The sequence below is a fragment of the Gasterosteus aculeatus genome, chromosome 8 (genome assembly GCF_964276395.1).
Source record: "Gasterosteus aculeatus chromosome 8, fGasAcu3.hap1.1, whole genome shotgun sequence".
Taxonomy (NCBI): domain Eukaryota; kingdom Metazoa; phylum Chordata; class Actinopteri; order Perciformes; family Gasterosteidae; genus Gasterosteus; species Gasterosteus aculeatus.
The window spans coordinates 9983811-10007747 of NC_135695.1; the positions used below are offsets into that span (position 1 = coordinate 9983811).

The 23937-nt window shown below is 43.5% G+C and overlaps 2 protein-coding genes across 2 annotated transcripts in view; both read left to right on the top strand.

Annotated features, from left to right (window-relative positions):
- col24a1 (collagen type XXIV alpha 1) overlaps window positions 1-6008 on the top strand; it is a 59501-nt gene extending 53493 nt beyond the window's left edge. The window contains exons 49-60 of the mRNA XM_078108108.1: window positions 91-198; window positions 991-1044; window positions 1184-1246; window positions 1497-1550; window positions 1692-1727; window positions 2166-2201; window positions 2616-2642; window positions 3307-3372; window positions 3580-3748; window positions 3872-3981; window positions 4228-4446; window positions 4571-6008. Of these exons, the coding sequence (XP_077964234.1) occupies window positions 91-198; window positions 991-1044; window positions 1184-1246; window positions 1497-1550; window positions 1692-1727; window positions 2166-2201; window positions 2616-2642; window positions 3307-3372; window positions 3580-3748; window positions 3872-3981; window positions 4228-4446; window positions 4571-4717 (1089 nt within the window). The 3' untranslated portion in view covers window positions 4718-6008. The remainder of the gene's footprint in view (window positions 1-90; window positions 199-990; window positions 1045-1183; window positions 1247-1496; window positions 1551-1691; window positions 1728-2165; window positions 2202-2615; window positions 2643-3306; window positions 3373-3579; window positions 3749-3871; window positions 3982-4227; window positions 4447-4570) is intronic.
- Window positions 6009-6794: 786 nt separating this feature from the next.
- On the top strand, window positions 6795-23411 carry znhit6 (zinc finger HIT-type containing 6). The gene is made up of 10 exons (XM_040183691.2): window positions 6795-6985; window positions 7215-7280; window positions 8062-8168; window positions 8293-8378; window positions 9651-9754; window positions 15671-15739; window positions 15961-16041; window positions 16357-16437; window positions 20811-20935; window positions 22052-23411. Exons 1-10 carry the CDS (start codon window positions 6882-6884, stop codon window positions 22453-22455), a joined length of 1227 nt encoding a protein of 408 aa, XP_040039625.2. The 5' UTR covers window positions 6795-6881; the 3' UTR covers window positions 22456-23411.
- The last annotated feature ends 526 nt before the right edge of the window (window positions 23412-23937 follow it).

Here is a 23937-nt window from a genome sequence, read left to right on the forward strand (position 1 = left end):
GTCTTGATAGAAACAAAAAACGTCTCTGGGGAAGAAATGTTTTACTAAAATAGACCAATTTATTTATTTCTTGACCCCCTGTTGGATTAGGGAGACCGGGGACTGCCGGGGGACAGGGGACCCTCGGGAATCAAAGGCATGGATGGACCAGCCGGTGACCAGGGCAGGTTTGGTGACCCAGGACCGAAAGGACAACCAGTGAGTGCACAGAGGCATTTATGCATCTATTCTTGTGTATTGGATACTGTTTATACATATTTCTTAATTGGTCTTAAAATGGATTTTTCAGCCATAAAATATTTTCTTGAAAAGTTAGGTTATTCCATGTGCTTCTTTTGCATTGACACAGGGCTCCATATATTCCTATACATTCCTAAATACCTCTCTAAATATAGCTTCAGGAGGTTTAGGGAGAGAGTCTGTGTGCCTGTCACTTTTCCATCCCGAGTAAAATAAAAAATGATCTGGGCGAGACCAGGAATGGAAACATACTCCAAGTTAAGGATAAGTTATGTAAGATTCGTACCCTTACTTACACAACTCCTCAAGGAGAAGAAGAAAGGTACAACGTGCAATCCCTCAATCTTCTCTCCCTCCTCTAGTTTTCCCCATTGATGGTTGTGTAACAGAGAGCAGACTGGGGCCCTTGGGTCGGATCTCGTTGCACTATTCAGTCTATAGAAGAGTTTCTTGGTCAAAGTCACTGGCCTGAAAGGGGAGCTGTCTAGAGGAACTGGCTGTGCAAACATAGTATCTTCCGCTCCAGACAAGAGGCAGGGCTCAGACACGGAATAGTGTAGAGACACCAAACCCCGTATTGTGTATGGGCTGGGGCCACTGTAGCTCCAGACACAAGGCATTGTTTGTGGATCTTTTAAAGATGGACAAGGATATTTTTAAAAGGCACTTGTACAGTGAATGTCACAATGACAGTGGTTAAAATGCAAAGCTCCTCTCGTGCTGTGATGTGATTTTCTTTTTTGCTTGCAGGGGGAACCTGGAAATCTGGGAATGGCTGGTCTTCAGGGCTTTCCGGGCCCAGCGGTAAGATACTTAGAAAGAGTAAACCATTAAAAAATGATAAAACCGAACAGAAGGAAATAGGGTATATTTTTTTAAAGACCTCTGTCATACCTTCCCTGTGTACTGACATACAGATCATCTATCTCTTTCCTCCAAACAGGGGCCGAATGGTGATATAGGGTTGAGAGGCTTCCCAGGCCCTAAAGGCCCGGTGGGCACTCTGGTAAGTTTAAAACAAACTGTAAGCCCCAAATTGCTCTCTGTACTGCAGGGATTCAAACCCCAGTAGTGGAATTGTATTGAAAAGGGTACAATATTCGGAAATACCAGTACAGATCTCTTCCAGTCCTCTGGAGAGTACATACACATTCTTTTTTAATCACGTATAACACCCTGAAGTCTTGTGGGATAAACTGGTACCACCTGTTTGCCTAAATTCAGTTAGAAATTCTTAACCTTTCTGTTTCTTTCAGGGCTTCCCTGGTCCGGTAGGCCCTGAAGGAATAATGGGCCCAACAGGAAAACCCGTAGGTTTCTCTTTGTTTGTGTGAAATGAGAATTCTATATTTTAAAAAAAGCAAATTTCAAGACAATGTTTTTTTTTTTATAAAACCAGTATATAAACAGAATACAGAGTGGGAAACAATACTGTACATTTTTTTCCACAGGGCCCAAGAGGCCTGAAGGGAAGCAGTGGCGAAATGGTAAGATTTGATTCAATTCAGCAATCAACACTGAAAAGACTGATTATCTCATACTGATTTATAGTATTTATGATTACCTGCTAATATATCATATGATTATACCATGATTATATGTGACCGATTGAAAACGCATTGCTTTGGCAGTTATCATGGCGTGACCTCAAAGCAGATCATGAGTGTAAGAAAGAGTCGCAGGCTGAGTTTAGATGTGTAGGAAACAGATTCACGCTTCTTTGCTCACTGCAATGCTGCATTAAAACAATCCAATTCACGTTGTCTTAAAGCTCTCAGTCAGTATTGTAGTATTAATACAGGTTTGTAGGAGTTTTCGAATGGTCTGCTACATTCTTGAGATCGCCAGAGCAAACAGGACAAACTATATGCATTATAAATGCATCAGTCGAGCCAGATTAGTGATTTTCTTTCTCACACTTTCAGGGGCCTCAAGGACCACAGGGACGTCCAGGACCAAGCGTAAGTGCTGACCACCATCACTTCTCAGCTTACACATACACATTGATTTAATTATAGTTTGGTGTTATTTTAAATCATGGAGCTTAGTGGATGGGTTTTGATTAAATTCAGTCAGTGCACGCAGACTTTTTATTCATATTTTAGGCCTGACGGTGTGAATCAAAATGGAAACAGAACAATATGAGATTACTGGTGGTTTTACTGTATGACATTTCAAAAGAATGTATTTCATATGGACACAATATAACAAATATCTTCAATCCAGACAGGGCAGTTTTCAGGTTGTGCCCTCAAACATATTGCAATCAATGATCCAACGTGTTTTACCAGACAGTGAACTGAAAAAAAAACACTGTTGGGCACATTTCTTACTACTTACCACTCATTTTGTATTCTTCTTTCTTCCCCTCGCAGGGACCTCCTGGTGCTCCAGGTCCATCAGTAAGTGCCTCATGTGACTCAAGAGGCCATACGGCAAAAAGCCAGGAGTCATGTTTTGAGTGTATTGCAAAAGAAAGCGTTGGATCATTTGAGTCATTTAAGGGGGGAATTGCCAATTATTAAAACATTAAAGTACATCATTTACATATTGCTGAACCCTGCTATCTCAGTCTGTCTGTAAAATATTCCTGTTACATATGTATTTGTTCTTGAAACACAGTTCCATCAGACTTTTCAGAGAAATTGAGAATCAACAGCAAAGCAAAGCCAACATCTGCAAACTGTTGCTTTCTGCTATTTGAATGACCTTTTTGAACTAATCTATATGTATATATACATAGAATAACCCAGAAAATATCTATATCAGAGCCATTTTTGTTTACACAAATGATATGATATAATGTTTATGTTCAGTGGGATGTGTTTTTCTCCCCCCACTGAACGTCAGGAATGTCCGTGTTTATTGATGAAAGACTTATTTTACTGCTTTAAATATTAAAACTGTATTTTTATTCTTTCTCTATAAACCGTACGTGTATTAAACTCCCATGTTTTCTGTAACCAATGAAAAAGCCTATAGATTAACACAATTCAGTTAAATAATGAACAGGGTAATATGTGTTATGTTTTCATTAAACTGAGTGTGTGGATTTTAAATCTACAGAGGCAGATTTATGTTGACTCAGCAGCCTTTGGTCGATCTGACTCCAACGCTGCCCTCAGGACGGAGGTAAGGCACGAATGCACTGAGCTTAATAACTGCGGTTAATAGGTGGGTTGTTGCATTAAGAGTGGATACGTTGTCGGATGGAAAGTCGAATGAGTAATTGGGAAGTGGTTTAAAACTGTATTGCAATGTGGTACTGTAACTGAAATGAAGGCGCTTAACATATGATTTTAGAGTTTGACAGCTCTCTCTTTCTCGTTCTCAACCCAGAGTTTCCAGAATACGCAGATGAGTTCCCCGGACCTGAATACGGAGATCCTTACGAGTCTGCGTTACCTAAGCAGTGTGATTGAGAGCATCAAAAAGCCTCTGGGCACAAAGGAGAACCCGGCTCGTGTCTGTAGAGACCTGCTTCACTGTCATCAAAAGCTCAGCGATGGTGAGAGTCTCATCTAGCTGAATGGATGCAGGATCTAAGGCATATGAATTGTTAGCTTCATAAAATATACTTGCTCTCACTGTCTCTCTCCCCCTGACCTGCATTTGGATTGGGGATTTTCAGGTTGGTTTTGGATTGATCCAAACTTGGGCTGTACCTCTGATGCATTCAAGGTATTCTGCAACTTCACCGCGGGGGGGCACTCCTGTTTACACCCCGTGGCCCCTAATAAGGTAAAGATTTCACTTAAAAGTGTGGAAAAAGATGCATGTTTCAATGTGCAAGTTAAAATAAGTGCTGCTCGTTTTATTTATAAATGTATAAATATAGATAAATTTAAAAAAATAAGGTGACGTTTTGAATTTTGGTTGCATTGCTGAAGTCTGTGTTATGTCTTTTGAGCCTTTATCCAATAGGCTCAACACACAACATTGTAAAAATCAAACTAATCGCACTACTGATTCCGCTCCCTGTCGCAGATGGAGTTTGACGTAGGGAAGGTTCAAATGAAGTTTCTCCATCTACTGAGTTCTGAGGCCAGTCACAGCATCACACTCCACTGCCTGAGTGATCCTCCACACAGCACCAACGGATCCTTGCCGCAGGAGAACATCCCGCTTCGCTTTCGTGGCTGGAACAAACAGATGTTTGAGAAAGACACACTACTTGAACCACATGTGCTACAAGACGAGTGCAAGGTAACGAGCAGGACAGAGAACTTGGCAATATGCTTCAGAATAGTCTTCAATCCCAATGCAACATATCTGATCAATTTGGAACATGAATGACTTCTGTCTCTCTTCTCCACCCGTTCGCTTTCAGATCCAAGATGGCAGCTGGCACCAGTCACGTTTCTTCTTCCATACTCAGGACAGTTGTCAGCTACCCATTGTAGACGTACAGGAGTTTCCCACATCACAGCGCAAGAGTCGGCGGCATTTAGAAATCAGCCCGGTGTGCTTCCTCTGACACCAACATCACCGCCCTGTTACCTATTTACAAGGAACTACTGAAAGGCGAGGCTGGTCCAAAAATATGGCTGCCTAGCAAAGAGATTGTGACGTCTGTGACAGATCGTTCCATTGGTTGGAGACCAGTAGGTAATAGGACCTTTCAGAGCAGCAACTGGCCCATGTCCAATCCAAGGCAGACCTTTGTGCAAGAACTCAATCTCCGGGGAAAATTCAGGCAAAGAAGCCCAAAGAATTGGAGTGGGCATCGATATTTATCAGATGTTGTATAAAGTTTGTTTTGTTGGTCATTTTTAACGGTGCTTAGGTTGGCTGTGTATGGACACATATCACTCCCTGATCCATGGGTACGGTGTCCCTCAGCAGCGGCCTGTACGAACCCCAAAACTCGCCCTGCTTCTCACCCCTCACACACACACAGACACACACAGGCCGTCCTGGTCTGAGGCCTAACTCGAAGGAGCGCGCCAGGCCTCTACAGAGGAGCACTGTCTAACTAACGTTTTTATGAGTGCAATAGCATGCAGATAAGGTATGACTGCTTTAAATACTTCCAATCAAAAGGGTTTATTTTACTTTTTTTGTGATATGTTGGTCCTGGGTCCTGCCCAGTGGGACCTGTACATCTTGACAGATGGTGCTCTACCTCTACCTGCTCATTTGCTTTCCAGGATAGTGGCCAATTTTCAAGTTAGCGGTTTTTTTTGTATGTACCGGTTACATCAAGAGTTGTTATGTTGTCCAAGTGCTTTTGTTGATCTGGTCAATTCTAATTTATGAACCATTATTGATACACTACATATGTTTGTAGCGTATGTGGTAGCCTCTCCAAGGGAAACCTGTCATTGGTGCTGCAACACAGAATGAGTCATCAGTGATTTTCTACATTTCCTGTGTATATACTGACAGCATACTGTATGTTTATTTATATCATTTTTTTTTTTTGTTCACATTACTGAAACACAGTAATTTATACTCTCAGAGAACTATTTGTTCGACCACAGCTCAGTCTAAAGAAGTATTTATGTCCAATGTTTAGGTGTGTTTGTGTGCTCACAGCTGTGACTGCATGTTCATCATACTGTTAGTTGAGTTCATTCAGTGGTGGTCAGGTGGACTGGCAGCTACACCAGGCCAGAGTCAGAAAACACAGAAGACAGTCATATCCTTAAGTTATGTTACTTTGAACAAAGTGTAATTATATAAATCTGTGCAGAATACATGTGGATTCAATTGTGTAAATAGTAATAATACGTTGACAAACAAATAAATGGAGCAATTTATCCAAAGATGGTTCTGTACTTTTTTTAATACGGTGAAAGTTGCTGACACAATCTGTGGGGATCAAATTACTCTTGAATATAAGAACTAAATGATTGAATGTGTAATGTTTTCTAGTGTTTTTTTTATAGTAGAGGTGGCATGAAGATAGAGATGCAGTTTGATAACCAGAAGTCATCTTGAAAGCGAAGGTGAAAGAGTCCCTTCCTCATTCATTAGTCTCCCTACAGCAAAGGACAGTAACCCCAACGCTCATGTTCTGCCTGAAAAAAACACCTAAACACCTAAAAGTAAAAAACATGACACCATAAAACCACATCTAAGTGATGGTGTGTGGACAGTAATCATGGAAGGTTTCACGTTGATAGAGTGAAGATAAACTACTTGTTGCAGTTGTATTTGGATTATTTTCAGACAGATAAGTGGATGAAACCACCAATGGTTCGAACGGTGTAAAGCATTCAGATATTTGATCGTGGTGAGTACACAATATTCCTGTTTGAAGTTGGTTCTGGCTCGGTTCCGGGCCAAAGTTGGTGATGCTCGGGTGGAAATGTGCAGCTGACAATAATATGCAATTACTGTCCCACAAGAAGACTATTTAATGAGCTCTGCCCTTTATTCCCATGGTCTGTGGTCACTTTTTTGCGTTATCAATTAGCAATATGACCTTAACCATAACATTGTTATGGACACATTTTGTTTGTCATTCTCAACGCGGGAGGACGCTGTAGTTCTCCCCCACGGACACCTAGAGGCGCTAACGAGCTTCTCTCCAACCGGAAGTCACCTCCTCCCTCCTCTCGGAACCCGCCGGCGGAAGTAGGTTTGTTTTGGTGCGTCCCACGTGTGCGCGCTCCTCTCCCGTCACGTGCTTTTTCATGGCACCAACGACGGACGCGACGCCAGGTGCGCACAGCGAGATGGAGAACAACTCCGCGCCAGAAGAGCCGAAAGGAACCAAAAGAAAGATTTCTCTCTCGAGGTGAGTCGGGTGTTTTAAGGAGCCGGAGGTTAGCTGAAGCGAGCTAACATTAGCGTCAACGATACCGCGTGCACGTCCACCGGCCCCGCTTCAGTTTTTATCTCCAAAAGACGCGACGCTCGGTGCCGCTAACAGCAAACGCAAAGTAACGTGAGGTGGTACGCAGTGCTGTGTGTTGAAGCATGAAACACTTGTTATAGCTTGTTGTAACTTGTTGTGTCTCCTGCAGTTGTGGCGTGTGTGGATCGGAAGAGGCGAAGTACAGATGTCCAGCCTGTCTGGCTAATTCTTGCAGGTGAGATTATGTATTGTAACTAGTTATTTTAGTGGCAAATAATCCTCCACAATGGTTCCATAAACAAGTCCAATAAACCCCTCTTTATTGAATTTGTAAAATAAATGTATACTTGTTTCTGTATATTACAACTATATGAACATTAGTTTGACCCTCAAGCTAATGTGCATGGTGACTTATGTTCAATGGTCCACATCTGTAGTTATGCACCTTTTAATAACAAATCACAATTTTGTTATTTATTTACATTTTTCTTTGCAGACCCCACAGAAAGTGACAGTTAAAAATCCTAAAAGGAAAAACAAAACCATTTGTTTCTATAGATTACTTGAAACCCTCATGTTTGAATATTAACGTTGTCATGTCTCCCATGAGCCTGCACACAGCACGTTCTGTTGGCAAAAAGCACCGCGTAGTGAGTTGTAAGAGTACACTAATAGAAGACACCTCCGGTGGTTGTAAAACTTGCGCTAACCACACATATCAATCTGAATCTTTCCACAAGCATACAGATTAAAGCCAATGTAATGATAACTTCTTAAGCGGATGTAGTCGTCTGCGTCCTGCTGTGCTTGTTATTTGTCTCCCTTATTTCAAATGTGTTGGCCTCCGTAGATAACTTTTGTTCCATTTGGTCTTCTGCTCTCTCGGTCCGGTCGTCTTTTTATTGGCCTTTCTTCACCTCTCTGCACACTGTGCAAGCAAAACTGTAGCCAAGCTGAATTTCTTGTAGGCAGTTGAAGCATTAGCTAACAAGTTCAGTTTGTGCATATTTTTCCAGCTTGCTGTGTGTGAAAAAACACAAAGACGATACGGGATGCAGTGGAGTCAGAAATAAAACCGCCTTTGTAACCATCTCAGAGTTTGATGAAATGACACTTCTCAGCGGTGAGCGTCTTCCTTGCACACACCCCCCCCCCCCCCCCCCATGAGAAATCTTCATTAATGTGTGGTGTCATACAACTGGATGCTACTATTATACACTTGTTAACTATGTGTCCTTTACCTGCAGACTACAGGCTTCTGGAGGATACAGGACGATTTGCTGGAGGTGCCACCAGAGACAAACTCATCCAAATTCCTCGTTCCACTGCAAGAGTAAGTCTTTGATTCAAGAATATGCCCGATGCTGATTCCTCCACCTGACAAGGTTCCCTCTGGAGTTTGCTCCGTCCCTGTATTGTTTATTTTGCACATGCTTGACACAGCAGATCAACGGGTTGCTTTTGCGCATCATTGGGCACGGTGTTCTCAAGAAGTGCTGTTCTAGCCGTGTTGGCTGTTTTGTTTAAACAATAACACATTATATTAGTTGTGAATTGTTTTGGTAAAGAATAACTGAAAACAGAACGTCCTCATTATAATTTCGTCACTATTGAACATCTGTTCGTAAACTGTTGAGCCAACACTTGGGAAAATGTTTCTCATCACCACCAAACGGCGAAACGAGATGAGCGTTAAAAGAGATTCAACACCACAGGGATGGAGTTCTTGAAAGAGACAGTTTAGGATTACAAAGAGGCCGCACTGAAAGTTGAAAATAAATACATATTTCCCAAGCAAGCATCGTTTCTACTTATGCTTAAATGTAAATGTCTTTTTTAGAAACATTTTTATTTTAACGGTGTACGATTGTCTTTCCTTCAGTCTAAAGATTTATGGTGGACGGGAATGTTGAGCTGCTCTCGAAAAACGATGATCGTAAAAAAAAAAAACAAGTGGCTTCATCAAGCTTTACAGCCTCGTGTGAATATTTTCCACCTGCTGTTATTGCTTTGCTCGGTGTAATTTGCGTCAGTGGTTATGCAATGCTCACTGCTCCTGACCACAGACACTCGTTTATGTAACATTTGGTGTCCTTTCCAGTTTTCTTTCACCTCTACTCTTCCTACAGGGCAAACATCATATTTCATAGCCTGGAGATTAATGAATGTTCTTTTATGGAATTAATTTTTTTCACTAATCAGTCAAAAATAATGATTCTCAGTGAGCGATAGCTGCACATGGTGAGCTTTGGATTGGATTTCTGTGTACAGCTGTGCCTTTTTGAAACTCTTACCTCCCCCTTATATGAGGTTGTGAAGTAGCTATTGGAGTGCCAGAATGAAAAGTCAAGTAACATTTAGATGAGGAGTAATTCAGCTATTGTTTGGCTCAATCGTTAATTAAAGGATTTATAGTTCTGAGAGAAGACGACCTGCAGCCGCTACTGACTTTGCCTGTGAAATGTCAGCCAGAATGAGCACCAGCACATCAAGGCTAAGAATAGACATGTTCTGTTACATTGTTTTTTTTTTTTCTTCCTTTTTTTTTTTTTTTTTTAGATCTTAACCCTTAAAGATGTACTGTATATACTTGTCTGTTTTATAGGCAAAGAGGCTTGCAGCCAACGCCAGAAAGCTAAATATCACCTTGAGGTTTCTCCCCATCACCTTCACCAAGAGCAAAGAAAACTCTACGCTCTTCTTCACCAAGTAAGAATGCAGTATGTTGTATACAAACGTTTTAATGGATGAATATATATATATATATATTTCAAATACTCAGCATTGCAGCAGTAATTCAGTAGCTTCATAAAGTAGAATTCGCTTTCCCAAAAAAAACCTCAATACTAATTTTTCTTTGCTCTGATTACTGTCTTGAGAAAGGTCATAAACATGGTGACAATTCAGATACTTACCTTGTTAAATGTCCTTCACACAAACCACAGTATCACGGCAGAAACGTACCGGGGCAAACATGCGCAGTAGTAGTAGTAGTAGTAGTACAACAACACGGGGCTTTAGATCAAAGCTATGTCTCCTTCAAAACACTTTGGGGCTTTTAATGACGCACAGTCACAGTCGACATAGTCAACATAGATCTGGCCTGGTCTCGAGCAAAAGAGCCTCTGATTAGTGATGTTTTGCTTAACCACAGGATGGCACTCTTGTTAAGCCCAAACAGCAGTGCAGGATCTCCTCAGCCGTCCGTCTGGCGCATGAGCACGTCAGTGGAAATCTACCTGTAACCAATGTACTTTTAATTGGGCAGTTGCGGGTTATTGACATTGGCACTCTAGTTTCTGATGGTCGGATTCAGCTGTCATGGTGTCCGTGACAAAGTTTGCAGTTCTGTTGTATTGAACAGAAGTGGAATTCTCTAAAGGCAAAGAGCCTTTCAAGATGCTAACGTGCCTTTATGTTGACCCCAGTCAGAACTCTTGTCTTTTTACGTAGATTTGCAGCTTCCAATCAGCGCACAGTTGCACAAATGCAATCTTCTTGCTGAGGATCAATAGCCATGTATTCATAGACCGTGGCCGTGCATCCTCTGTTTTATTAAGCCAGTCAAAGGAACACAATTAGGTGAATAGCAACTGACAAGAAGTTAACGACGCTGCTCTAAAAATGTACCGGCTGCGGTTGTATGAAAGTATTTAGTACATGAGCTCGTAATCATCCTCTAGATAGCTGGCAGGGAGAAGGTCAGTGACCTCGTCTGTAATTTTCTTCTGCTAGTTTAGTTTTGATACGTGTTATATTTTCACAAATGTTCTTTGATTGTTACCCTGCGTTGTGGCCGCTTTGCCCCGGTGTCGTTGACTGAAGCCCGTAATTACAGTCACAAAAGGGTAGAGATCTTCCAGAAAGGCTTCGTTAGACTTGCACTTACTGCAAAACGATTGAGATGTAACAGAAAAAGGCGACTCGTGGCCGGTGAGCAAACCGTAGAAAAATGGTCAATGGTATTTTAATGATTATTTAATTACACTTAGCACAAAATATAACACCTCTAACCGTTCCCCTGTTGGTACTTTAATGGTTTTGGGAGAAACTAATTCAGTGTGGTCAACATTGCAGACTTGTAAGTGAGGCGTATTACTTCCTTTAGGCCCTGAAGTATGAAGTAATTCTTTGGCGGGGACACTTTTCCAATTGGCTCAGTGGCCGTGTCGTGTCTGGCGTCTTTTCGGTCTTCTGTAACAAGCTCCTGCCAATCATTTTTACCCAGTTGTTTGTGCTGGACCCCGCTCCTCTAATTCTTCTGCGGGAGAATAGAAAAGGGGGACGAGGAGAAAATGTTTACTGGATTGCCACTAAAAAGAGCCCCAGCTGGCTTGATTTTGTGGACGTCTGCCCCTCGGTCATGTCCGCCTCTGGTGCTTTGCAGATTCTTCCAATGTGCACATCTCACATCTCTGCGTGAGGCAACATTCTGTTCGGTAGTGAAGATGTTTCTAGTAAGTGCAACCCTGTCACATTCAGACAGCAGCAGAGGGACCCGAGGGACGGGATGAAAGGTAGACAATAAATTGTGAGGGACTAATGGAGAATGTGCCTCAGAATGTACAAAGTACATCATATAAAAAGCAGATGTGTGAGTAATGTGACTGCAGCTGGTTAGCGACATATTCCTGCTACTCGCTCAAACTGCTGGAGAAAGGTTGTTACTGGCAGACAGCGTATGCGTGTGCGTGCGCGCGCGTGTGTGTGTGTGCGTGTGTGTTTGTATGCAAAACAGTGGCCATGCAAACACTTTCTTTCCAACTTTTTCTAATTAACAGAAATGGACACAAGCCACACAGAGTGCTTTGGTGACTAGAGCTTGCACAGGCAGTCACTGCATAATAACCAGATGTGTCTATAATAACCTGAGGTGATTCATAATTTGAGACGCTGTGGATTTGCACCATGTGTTTGAACTCTAAACTTCTGCTTTGCCTTTGTTTTCTTTCCTGTTGTCAAACACGCTGCTCTAACGGCTTCTCACAGAGCTCCTGCTTCATCCCTAAACTAATGTCTTGCTTGCTGTACACACACACACAAACACACACACTTTATTGTGCGAAAGGATACCGTTACTCAACCATTATAGTATATAGTACTACTACTTTTTTTTCCAGTTAAATCATATTAAAGGTAGAAAAAAGATTCTGGCACACCCTATAACAGCGTTGTGTCAACTTTTTATATGCGTACATCGTTTTCTTTTCCTTCGGACTGGAGGAGAAGTGGCTTCTCATCTTTTCTGGAAAAGCAGATTCATGGTTGAACATGAGGGCCTTTGTCCTGTGACTCAAAGACTTAATCCAGGCCTAAAAACGGAGTCTCTTGATGCAGCTGCCGGTAATCTGTGTCTCCTCTCCTTTCTCGCTGAGCGTGGCTTTGGATACTGGATTTATTTGTTGCATCTCAGTAGAGAGGCACCAAAGTCCTGTCATCTCAGTCCACCGGCATCCTCTTGCCACCCAAATCCTGGCATCCAGCGGCGACGGGAACATGCACGGGACACATGGTTCCTGATGACACGGCGCTTTTTAATCCAGCCAGACGGGTCTGCTCTGCCTGCCAGGCCACAAGTCAGGCTTTCTGCTCTCTGGTGTTGATGGCACGAGCAACTCCAATCGCTTACTTGATCAACAGAGGGTTTTTGTTCATGAATGAATTCATCCATCCTGCTCCTGGTCAGCTTGATTCCTCAGCCTCCCTCACGGCTGCTGAGAGTTTCCAAGCGAGAGACCAAGTGGAATCCTCTTTATTGTGTAGTTTTTATTAGTCCGGTTTGTGAAGAGTAAAATAGAAATAGGACTCAGGTCTCAAAGCCTAGACAACAGATTTTGTATTGATAAAGAAAAATGTTTTTTTATTATAAAAAAACCTGATGTTCTTGATGGGTATTTCCTGCTCTATTAGTGTTCAGTCCAGACTAGCGCTGATAGCTATTTTTGCTGTGGCAACAATGTGTAGAATAAGAAGAAAATAATTTGAAACCTCAAGGTTTTTTTACTCTGGGTTTCAGACCCCAAACAGACAAACAGAATCCCACGTAATTACTTCTTGAGAACGCATCATAAAATATCCTGCCTGGTGCTCACCTTTTAGAAAGGTCTCGCTCTATCCTTCTGCTCCGTCTGGTTAGATACAATCTTATTTGTTGGTTAAGCCCAGTTGTTGGGAGAAAACTTTTAAGGAAACCCCATTTCCATGCAGGCCATCTAGCAGACAGCTTACTGCTTGGGATTCTATGGATGTAATAAACCTTTCAACACATTCTTTGTGTGCTTTTAAGCGCTTAATCTTTTCAAACGGGCACGCATGGAATTAAAGGACCAGGCCGTGCGTCCCAGTATTTGTATGCAGGGTCTTGTTTTGAAAGCAGTCATCCTCCACCAGTGATGCTTCTGTTTTTTTACTTTTGCATGCTGCTCTCTTCCACCTGACATTTACTGAAGGCTCTTATCCCAGGTATGCACGCTGGCCTCTCCTGAAGTGATTGCATGCATCTTTGGGCAAGCCTTTTTCCATTCCAAGACATACTTTCCATTCGCTGTAATGACAGATGATGGCATCACACCTGGTGCCACACCCTCATTTGCCTGCGTGCACACACTTTGCATATTCGTACACCCACACTAATGGAATAAGGACGAAACTGGGCCAACAGTGAGCAAACACATACATTCCTCTGACTAAGGGGTTAGAGGTGCACAGGTGCACAGGTCTTTTATTGAGCGATCCGCCAGTACTGCATATTCTTCTGCTACCCGTTTCTGATTTCAAGGAAACAACATGCACCCAGGTTGTGTCGATCCACAAAAAACACTTCACAGGACCCAGAACAATTCCTGCTGTCAAAAGGTTGACGCTATGGAGTTCAGAAGCTGTGATTACCGACACGAGTCAAACTGGGACGCCGCTGTTTGGGGCTTTGTGCTGGTAGATGAGCCTAAATAACATTTTAAATGGTGTGAAGTTTGCCAAAAGAATTTAATTTGTGTGACTGTCTCCAAATCCAAAGTGTGTGTGTGTGTGTGTGTGTGTGTGTGCGTGTGCATGGATGTAGGCATTAACTCAAGGTTCTCTCCCTAAAGGTATAGGGGAGGTAGCGTGTAGCCGCGCAGCAACAATGATAACCGAATGCACACGAAAAGTTTAAATCCATCATTTAGATGATGAACTAGATGTTTCTTCTTGCAATTCCATATACACGTGCGTCCTTTTAGTCGGCCCTGCATTGATTAGTCCAGCTGCGAGGTGGTCAGCTGGGTGTCTTCCTGGCACACTGTTGCAAACCCGGTTTACCATCTGCGAGTGTCCTCAAGACTCACGCCAAGATTCTGTTCCTCGCTTTTGAAGTTTGTTAAATATAATAGTTGCACTCTCTTTTTGAAAAACCACATGAAGCAATACGTTGAATCCACTGCTGTGGATCTGTTTTGGTGAGCCTTAATGACAAGTTCTCCTCCATGTGCCTTTTTAAAATGATGTTTAGCGTTGCAGGGTTCATCGGTCAGATCCGTCCAGGCCTAGTCCTTTTACCAGAAACCAGCTCCTCCCTAATAATGGCATGTCTGTGGTCTTGGTCACTGCGAGTCCTTGTAGTTAAGTTCACCTCAGTATCTGGATCTGGGCTACGTGGCTTGGGGGCTCTGGAGAGCAGGACTTATTGATGCCTGTGCCAGTAGATTATGAGCTTTGTGTGTTTTTGTTGGTTCCATCTACACCCGTAGACTGCCTGTTGAATACCTGCCTGTTCACAACGGGTCGGATGCTTGCTTGTGGGTCTGTTGCATTGCTGTTCGCTGCTTCCTCAAGCGTCTTCATAATCCCACCTGCACTTCCCTCGGTCCTGAGCTGGCGGCAAGCTCTGGTTGTGGAAAGGGACGCCGATCCATAAGTATATTAACCTTACATGCCAATAAGGGGCGTTCCTCCGTTTTCAAGGTCCTGTTATCTGAGAGAATGAGCCTACATCTTGTAAACATGATTTAATGGTCTCAATCGCTGGAGGAACGATTGAGACCATTAAATCCCCCTGTCATGTCTGACGTGTCAAAATGGTGTTGAGGCTGGTTAAGTTACCAATCATCAATCCATTACTGTAAAACAATGAAGGCTGAAAGGCCTCTATCTTTTTGTATTTCTCAAACTGTTATTACTTGGCTGTATCCGAATCCCGATGACGTCAGGAGTTATGAACACAGTGTTTTTCTGGGGGATAGAGGTTTGGTTGTAGAGCACGCCCAGCAACCCCCCCAAAAAAGCCTAGCAAAGTTTGCAAGTTACTGCCCAGACCATTACCCAGAAGAAGTGATGATTATGTGATATCCACCAGCTGGTGTCCTAGTGTTGAGTGTGTATGTCACGGTCTCCATGGGGACTCGTTTACACACATACGCGCACACAGTCACACAGATGGATACGATTTTGGAAGCAGCCAGGCATGTTGTCTTGGAAAGATTAAGTCCGATCCGTTTTATGTTGTAAATTAAAACAAGGGAATTTGTCTTGGGGGAATGTGAAGGGAATACTGTGAGCGCTGGTGACATCACTGCGGCTGTGAAAAACAAGCTATACGGTGTTTTAAGACTGCAACTAACGATGACCCTTTTTCTGTGTCTCATTTAGGGAAAAACAGTTCCTGTGGCACGTGAAGGTAATTTTTCCTCAGTGCAGCACGGAGTTCAGTCAGAGGAGGTGAGTTACGCACCAATATTCAATTTCTTGAATGATCCAACCATCGAGAAGCAAATTATCATTCTTGTGTGTGTAGGGGACATTTCGGTAAAAGGGCCGTGTGGGTGCACAGTCTGCACGTGGCTGTAGAGGATTGTAAAACCTGCACAGAGATACTATCCACTATAATTGGTCTTGGTTTGGACGTTAACAGCAGACAACTTTCCCCTTCACCCCTTTAGGGTGTCAGATGGACAAACCCTGGAGCAGATCCTTATTCCTTACATCCACCCGACGCAGTCGGACCCGGTGACTCGCCAAAAGTAAGCCTTTTCCTTTTTTTTGTTTTTTGACCTGAATGTAACATCTGTAAACCTGTGAGGCCTCCTGGGACATGCACATCTTTCACATCTGCAATTAGTCCGGAATAAGCTGTGGAGGAACATTTTTGAAAATATATCCTGCAGTTATCATATTGTAATTCCCACCCATGCATGCTTTTCATGGTTAGTTAACTAATGACTTGTATCATGATGCAAAAAATCTAAAATGATTCCTTGCACAAGACCCCTCAGCCAGGTCTCTTCCTTGAGGTTGTGACTCTTAACCTGCAGGGTTTGTGTGGATTTGTGTTGCAGGCTGAAGATGTATGTGCGCACTCCGTTCGATCATGTGAAAGTCTTCATGAAAGCCGAGGGGAGGAAAGCGAACTCTGTCAGGTGAGATTCTTTGTACTCCCCTTTCTCCTTTTTGTTTTCATCAACATAATGTCATGCGTCTTTGATCTCTGTAGTGCGCAATCAGCAATCAAACTCACGCAATGACAAATATATCATTGACGGAGGCCAGCGATTCCCAAAGTGTGGGCCCACTGGTGGGCCGCGAAGGTACTGCAGGTGGGCCGCGAGAGGTCATTTACAATAAATAAATCAAATGTTTTTAATTTTCAATTTTGAAAAGTTTGAAATTAATATCAAAATATGTATGATGCGGCACATTAGTTATGTGAAACATTAATTGATGAAGCACAAACAATTTAAACTAACAGATTAATAAAACAATAAGGCTCTCGCTCTGCTCTTGCCTGCCTCTCGTTATTCAACAAAAGGCGCCGCCAAACAAAACAATGTGAAACGGGGCGCCCTCTTGTAGTATTAAAGTCAATATACCGCATTTTCCGAACTCCAAGGCGCACTTAAAAGCCTTTAATTTTCTCAAAAAACGACAGTACGCCTTATAATCCGGAGCGCCTTATATATGGATCAATAGGTTAATCGGTTGATCCATACTGGTTGTACACGGCACTCAAGGCGCTCTGTCAAACATGCCAAAGCTCGGTCTACGACGGCGAGATGCTGAGCGGGCGCTCAAGCACGTGAGATATGGAGCTTGTTTCAGGGCGCGTCGGAGAAACAAAGCTGTCGTTCTCGCCGAGCGCGAGAGACGGTGCCCTTTTCTTTACAGTAGCTGAACCATCTTAACGGGAAAAGTAAGTTATTCTAAAAGGGGCCCTTGGCAGGCGGCGTGGCTGGAGAGCAGCCAAAGATTTAAGGCGTGGATGGCGAGGGGGGCGGCGGGAGCGGACGCACCTCGCAGCATCGATCGGACCCTGAAAGTCTCCACCTCCACACACCTCCCCATCCACCGGCCCCGACGCCAAACGTTTGACTGCAGGATCTTATGCGCCTTATTATGCGGAAAACACGGCACATGAGCTCTGGAGAAAATGGTATACAAAACATACATTGTCGGTGAATACATTTTTAATCGGTTAAATTCTTCAGGTCATTTAATCATCCCTAGTTCATCTTTTGATCGGAGTTGTGATTAAAGGTTTGGGTGGGCTGCAAAAGATTTTCAGATTTCAAAGTGGGCCGCGGCATTCTTGAGTTTGGGAAGGCGTAGACAATTGACATGCAGGGTTGGGTTTTGAGAATAAGATGAATTATCGCCCAAGCATCCGGTCCGTGAGACTGTTCTATTGGACTTTCTATTCATGACTTTTTTTATCCAGCGGGTATCTAATCAGGATAATTTTGTTTGGAATATGACATCACTGACTTGTAAATTCCTGCAGAGCTACACAGACTTTTGGCAGAAAGGCTTTGAAGGCATCGTTGAGAAATGCCATTGATCAGCAAACTACTCGACCTCCGTTTTCCTCTCCCTCTCTTTCTCCGTCTCTCCCCCACTCGCTCCCGTCCCTTCTGTCTTGTTAATTCTTTATCGGCGGGGGGGGGGGGTAGATGGGGGGTCGGGACTGACTGTCGTAAGCACCTATTTGCTTCCCCTACTTTCAGATTCCATTCCCACTTAGTCATCAAGTGAATGACGATCCTCAGTGCCCGTAATCACTGCCTCGTCATCCCTCCCGTCCTTCATCCTTATAACACAACTGCTTATTTTTCTCTTTTTCCACTATTAGCTTTTAGGCTAGGCGCCTCGCATCGCTTGTCCACTTAGTTAGTCATTGCATTTTCTTAAGGAACGCTGCAGTTGACGTTCAGCCTACCCATGTGATCCCTCACTGAGATCGTCATGATTATTGTGCTTCCCTATGAAGGCAACTTCTAGTACTTGTCAAGGTGCAGAGGTTTCCTGGGAGACTGGTAATAACTGAGTCATGACTGTCTACTGACACGACCTGTAGCCACAAAAATATTCTGTGAATTACTTATAACCTCTTATCAGTTGGAAAGAGTCGTAAATCACACTTTGGAAAGAGAACTTTTATAATTAATAAAAGTAATTCCAGGGCATAAATCTCCCTCTCTCCATCCTTAACCTGTCATACCTTAATAGCTACAGTACGCGTTTAAATAATGAAGGACTATTAAGTCTGTAATTCAATTCTTGGTGGATTTTTTTTTTTTTTTTGAACGGCACTGTATTGCGCAGGGACGAATAGATGTGGGCCAGAACTAGGATGCTTGTCCAACAGTAATTATCTTGCATTAACTAAGCACAGTTCCATAAGAAAATGATGACTTCACGCCATAGCGCTAACGAGAAGAGGGGCCCCGGAATGAGGTTACATCAGGGGTCCCATACTAGGTCAAAGCATCGCCACCACAAAGGGGCCTTCACATATTATGCATAACGCAGTCTTGAAAGAAAGCCCTTCATTTTGAAACGTGTTATTAACATCATGAGGTCATGGACCGCAGTAGTCATGGCTACTTGTCGGCCGCTCGCTTGGTCCAACACAAAGGCCACGGCTGCATGTTTTTGTTGGTGAACGTCTACTGGAATATCACTTGAATAACGGAGCTCTTATGCTAAAACATAGCTGTGTCAACAGTCAACAGTCTCTTACTGGAAAGGAGACTGACCGAGCATCAAGGGAACCATTCACACCCTTCTGGATGTTTGTTTGTGTTATTTTTAATATTTGTTTTTATTCAGCCCACTCCTTCCATCCAGAGGATGCTCTTTCCCCCCGTGGCTCAGCTCTTCTTTTCCTCTCGGCCGCTCTGTTGACATGCCAGGAGTAGGTGTGTGTGTGTGTGTCCTGTGTTGCAGAGCCATCAGACTGTGACGTTTGTGTCCCATACGAGCGTTGCATTCCCGTCACATATTATTCCCGTAGGCCTACTGAGCTCTGCGCGCTCTCCGCTTTGCCTTCGAGCAATGTTGCCGGTTTGTTTTTGTGCATCCGATGATTTCTCAAGTCTCTTGCAATCCTGCACCGGTTCTGGGCCATTGTTTCTAAAATAGCAATGCGATTTATTTATTTCATAATTGTTCATTGTCACTTTTGGTATTGCGGTAGTATTTATACACAAGTTATGTTCACAAGATCAAACTAACATTACTTTCACAAACCACTGCTGGTGCCCAATTTAAAGCAGCCGTGGACTCAATTTATTTCTGCACTTAAAATCAATCCCATTTTTTGGGAGGGAAATTAGTATGAAGATATTTGCAGTGATTCTTCGCCCCTGCTCTGTCCGTGACGGCGATTCTCTTGTCAGGAGGAAATAAAAGGAACCTTTTATTCACTAGAACACTATATAGACCCCAGATGTGTGCGTGTTGTTGGCTGAGCCATCCAGGTGTGTTTCCAGAAATGGACAGAACTTGTATCAACACCACAGGAAGCCACACTCTGCTCTGTCAGCTACCACTGCTGTTTACATACACTTGTGTTTTGATTTAGTCTGCATATCCACACAAAAAAGAAATATCCGTGAACATTGAATTTATTGCACATTAGAAATAAAAACGAATGCAAATGTGTTATGTCTGGTATGTGCACTAGATTAAGAGGATAAACTGCCCGTTGACCGTTGGCTCATTTTTCTTTCTTCCATGCCATTTCTTCCCTCCTGATATGGAGATGAGCCAGAAACACCATTCAGCCATGTGATGCCCTGTGCATGGAGGCCCACAGGCTGTCCCTCCTTTCCTCTCTCCTGTCCTGCAGGAAGTGCCAACACAGTTCTGCTTTTCATTTGTGGGATTGTGCAAAGTGGTCTTTGGCCCACCTAAAGTGAAACTCTTTGAGGCGGGAGGCCTTTTCCGGCGCTGGCCCACCAGTAGACCTGTGACTGTCCCACTATCGCTGGGCGCTTTGATGGGCTTGAGGAGGGGGCTGCTTCCCAGGCTTTTAGCAGAACAAACAATGGCTCAACAATCTGCCATTCGCTCGGGTGTGACCGTATCTGTTACTGTATAACTCCAGAATGTGTGATGCCTTGTGTTTTGCATGGCTGGTCCTGAAGTGTAGAGGCAAGAATCGCGTTAACTATTTAGTCTGGTTATTTATGACCGTCTATAATCACCGGATTACTTGGAGACAAGACCAGACTGATGTCGTCTCACACTGGGCACTGAAGGAGGGACGTTGTGGATTTCCATCTCCCGAGATGAATATCAATGTGCCAAATCATGACTCACATCTCTATCAACCCTGAAAAGATTCTCAGCCGTCAACATGGAACTTGGGGCTGGGAACAAAAAGCAGCAGTTACCAGTTAGTTTTTCAGTCAAAGCAAAGAAATGACCTGTAAATGACCCTGCTAACATAATTTACCCAGCATGATGATACTGAGCTCCCTTCTAATCACCTTTTTTTTTTCATTTGGAATAGGTACCATGAGTTGGATATTTGCAAGACCCTAAGGGACAACCTGAGCTACAAAACAATAATTGAATATCCTGTGCTGCACGTTGTACTCGGAGAACATTGGAAGGAGTTTCCACTAAAAGGATCAGGTAAATAACGTTCACCTTCACCTATTTCACCTAGATAAAAGGGTGGACCCAAGAGTCAAAGCCCTGTGAGAACCAAAACGCCAGTCCTGATCCACTGCCCCGATTTCAACTGCATTGTATCATGTCCGGGTTTCTCCAGCTGAGGCTTAGTGACTCCCTGCTCACTTATTCTTTACGATGGCAGCGTGCCACCCCGACGGAAACAGGGATGTTCTGCACAGCATCACGCACACACACACACACCAACCTTCACCTCACCAACACCGGCCATAAAACAAAAATCAAACCGTTTACTTTTGAACAGAGATCTCATGAGTTCTAAAAAGACAGTAGAGAAATGAACAGGAGATCAGCCTGTGGCTTTTCCTCACGCGATTTTCTCTTCTAGTGCCGAATGTTTGGGGCCAAGACGAGTCATGACAAAGTGGGACTGCATGTCACCAAAAAGCATTCAGCAGTTTGTTCACATTGAAACGTGCACAGTGTGGTCAAACTGTGCTGGGACAAAAGCGCACACTAACCCAGTATCAGTACACGGGCAGGATGAGCTCCTTTCAGTCTCCGCCTGTGCACATATTCACTGATAAGGCCTTGGTGCCGCACTGCTCTGGTGTAATGTTAGCCAGAGGAACATCTAGTATGAGTATGGTGGTGTTGAGGCTCCAGCAGGTCGGTAATCCGGTTAAAACGTTGCTTAATAAAATTGCAGCAGTGTTTTTATTTTTATTTATGTTCAGTTGAGCATGCACTGAAACCATTAACCTGAACATGAATATGTGTGAATAGAAATGGCAAGAAGTAATGGTCCCTGCCGACGATAAATGGTCAATACGAGTCTAACATGGCTTTTTAATTGCCTCGTGTTGCAGCACAAAGAATAAAAGCCAAATGACATTAATCTTTCCTATCATAGGCTCGGCTGGATAACCGTTTAAAATGTGTTTGCTATGGTGTTAAAAGTCAATTTTGGTTTCTATGAAGCTGCAGGCTGGGGAGTGATTGCTGATAATTCCTATTATCCGTCCTGCAGTCATTTTTCCTGCATTCATTCTTTCACACTCGTCCACCCTACTTTATTGCGTAACTAATTACACAAACGGGGTCATGTCGTTCCAGCTGATCCTGCCTCAGCCTGCAAAAGTGTTGCGTTCCAAAAGGAGCTGCAGGACCAAGAAAACAACAGTGTCGTCCAAGTTTCACCATCCCTGGGAGGAGCCTGCAAGCCCGGGGGAACCAACATCTGGGCGGGAACCCTGGAGACCACCCCTGAAACTGAACATCCACAAGTGAAACGGGCTAAGAGAGAAGCAGGGAAGGGAGATGTGGAGGAGGGAGAGATCACAGACAGTAGTGAGGAGGAGGAGGAGGAGGAGGAGGAGGAGGAGGAGGAGGAGAAGGAAGGAGGAAAGGCTGCAGTAAACACTCCGTGTGGTAAGAGCGGTGACGATTGCAAAAGCCCCGCTGATGAGCCGGAGGTAATTGCAGGCGAACTAAAAGGCCGCGTGGACGGTATCAATTAACGCAGCGCCGGCAGCAGGAGCCGGTTCATGAAGGAGAACATCTCCGGTTCCTTCTGATGACCATCGAGCTGTAAGAAAAGTGCTGAGGTCAGTATGACTAAGGGACGTCACTGTCGCAATGAGTCAGCTAATGCTGCTGACAGCTGTGGCCTGGAGTGATGCCCAGATGCGAAATGGACAAGGAGGCAGCCATATCTGACAGGAAGTCGTCCCTCGTGTGCCCGCGTCCGGTGGAGCAACGTGTTCTCCGCTGTCCTGAGCTTGACAGGGATTGATACCGCTGTATCGTTGTATATAGATGGAAGCAATGTTAATGATTAGTTAGTCTTTCCCACATTTGTGTAGCACTGCTGCTCCTGTGCAGCAGATGCTGATACTAGTATCAGACCACAATATAATTTAAAAATAATCCCATGTGTACAGGAAACGGGGGCGGCGTGGTATCTACTGAGATAGAGATTTATATCTCTTTAAATCCTTATCTCAAGGTACATTAAAGACATATTTTTACTGACTATCAGACCTCATCTTTTCAAAATGATTCATGAGATGATTAATAGCTCCAGAACACCTAATAAATGAAGCTTGACGCCAGATTGTTTTGCTTCCCAGGTGAGTGCACTTGGGAACTCCATTTTCAAATTCTTTTCATGAGGAGTTTGAATCCCTTCCTGTTGAGGAAGATCAAGTGATATCATTTAAACTAGTCTCTTGCGGATTAATGTCATTATAAAGCTTAAAGTTTGAACAAATTTTATTTGCTACTTTGAGCCTTGCGTGTGTTTTTATCCATCAAGGATCTTTATCCTTCAAAGAGTCACGGCATCTTGAAAAGTGCTTTAAAAAATATTTAGAATCATGAAGTTCGGCAGGAAAAGAAGTCTTTGTTTTACACTCAGTGCGTCATCTGTTCCTTCTTTGACTGTTTATTTTTAATTAAAAGCTTTAGCACACCAGCATCTCTCTGTGCCTCCATCACCTTTGAAGTTCAACATGTTTTTTTTTTTCTGCCAAGCTTCATTAAGACCATTCGTCTCCTTTTTCCATCAGCTAATAAAAGTTGATGTTGACATGCTCGTTTTTCTGACACCTCCGGGGTGTCTCCCTGTGTGAATGTTGTTACCCGTGCGGTGCCTCTACACACTGTATTTTCTACCTAATGTTAGTTTATTATGACACCAGCGTGCCAGTAACAACCGAGTGCGGCTCATTGGTGGGGCCTGTGTTCATAGATGTGTTTTTATAACCTCCGTTAACCCCCATGGGCTCTTTGATGTCTGGCCTGGGGTGACACGTTTTCCACCATTTTCCCAGTCGGAGGCAATGCTCACATCTCACTGCGCATCCGTCGGCTACAGAGGACCAACGTACTCCTTGTCCTTTGGGCCCGGCCGCACGTTCCATGGCCGGGTATAATATCCAGCAGGGTCGACATACGGCTGGCTGGATTCGAATTAGAAAATATGTACAAAGATGGGCTGA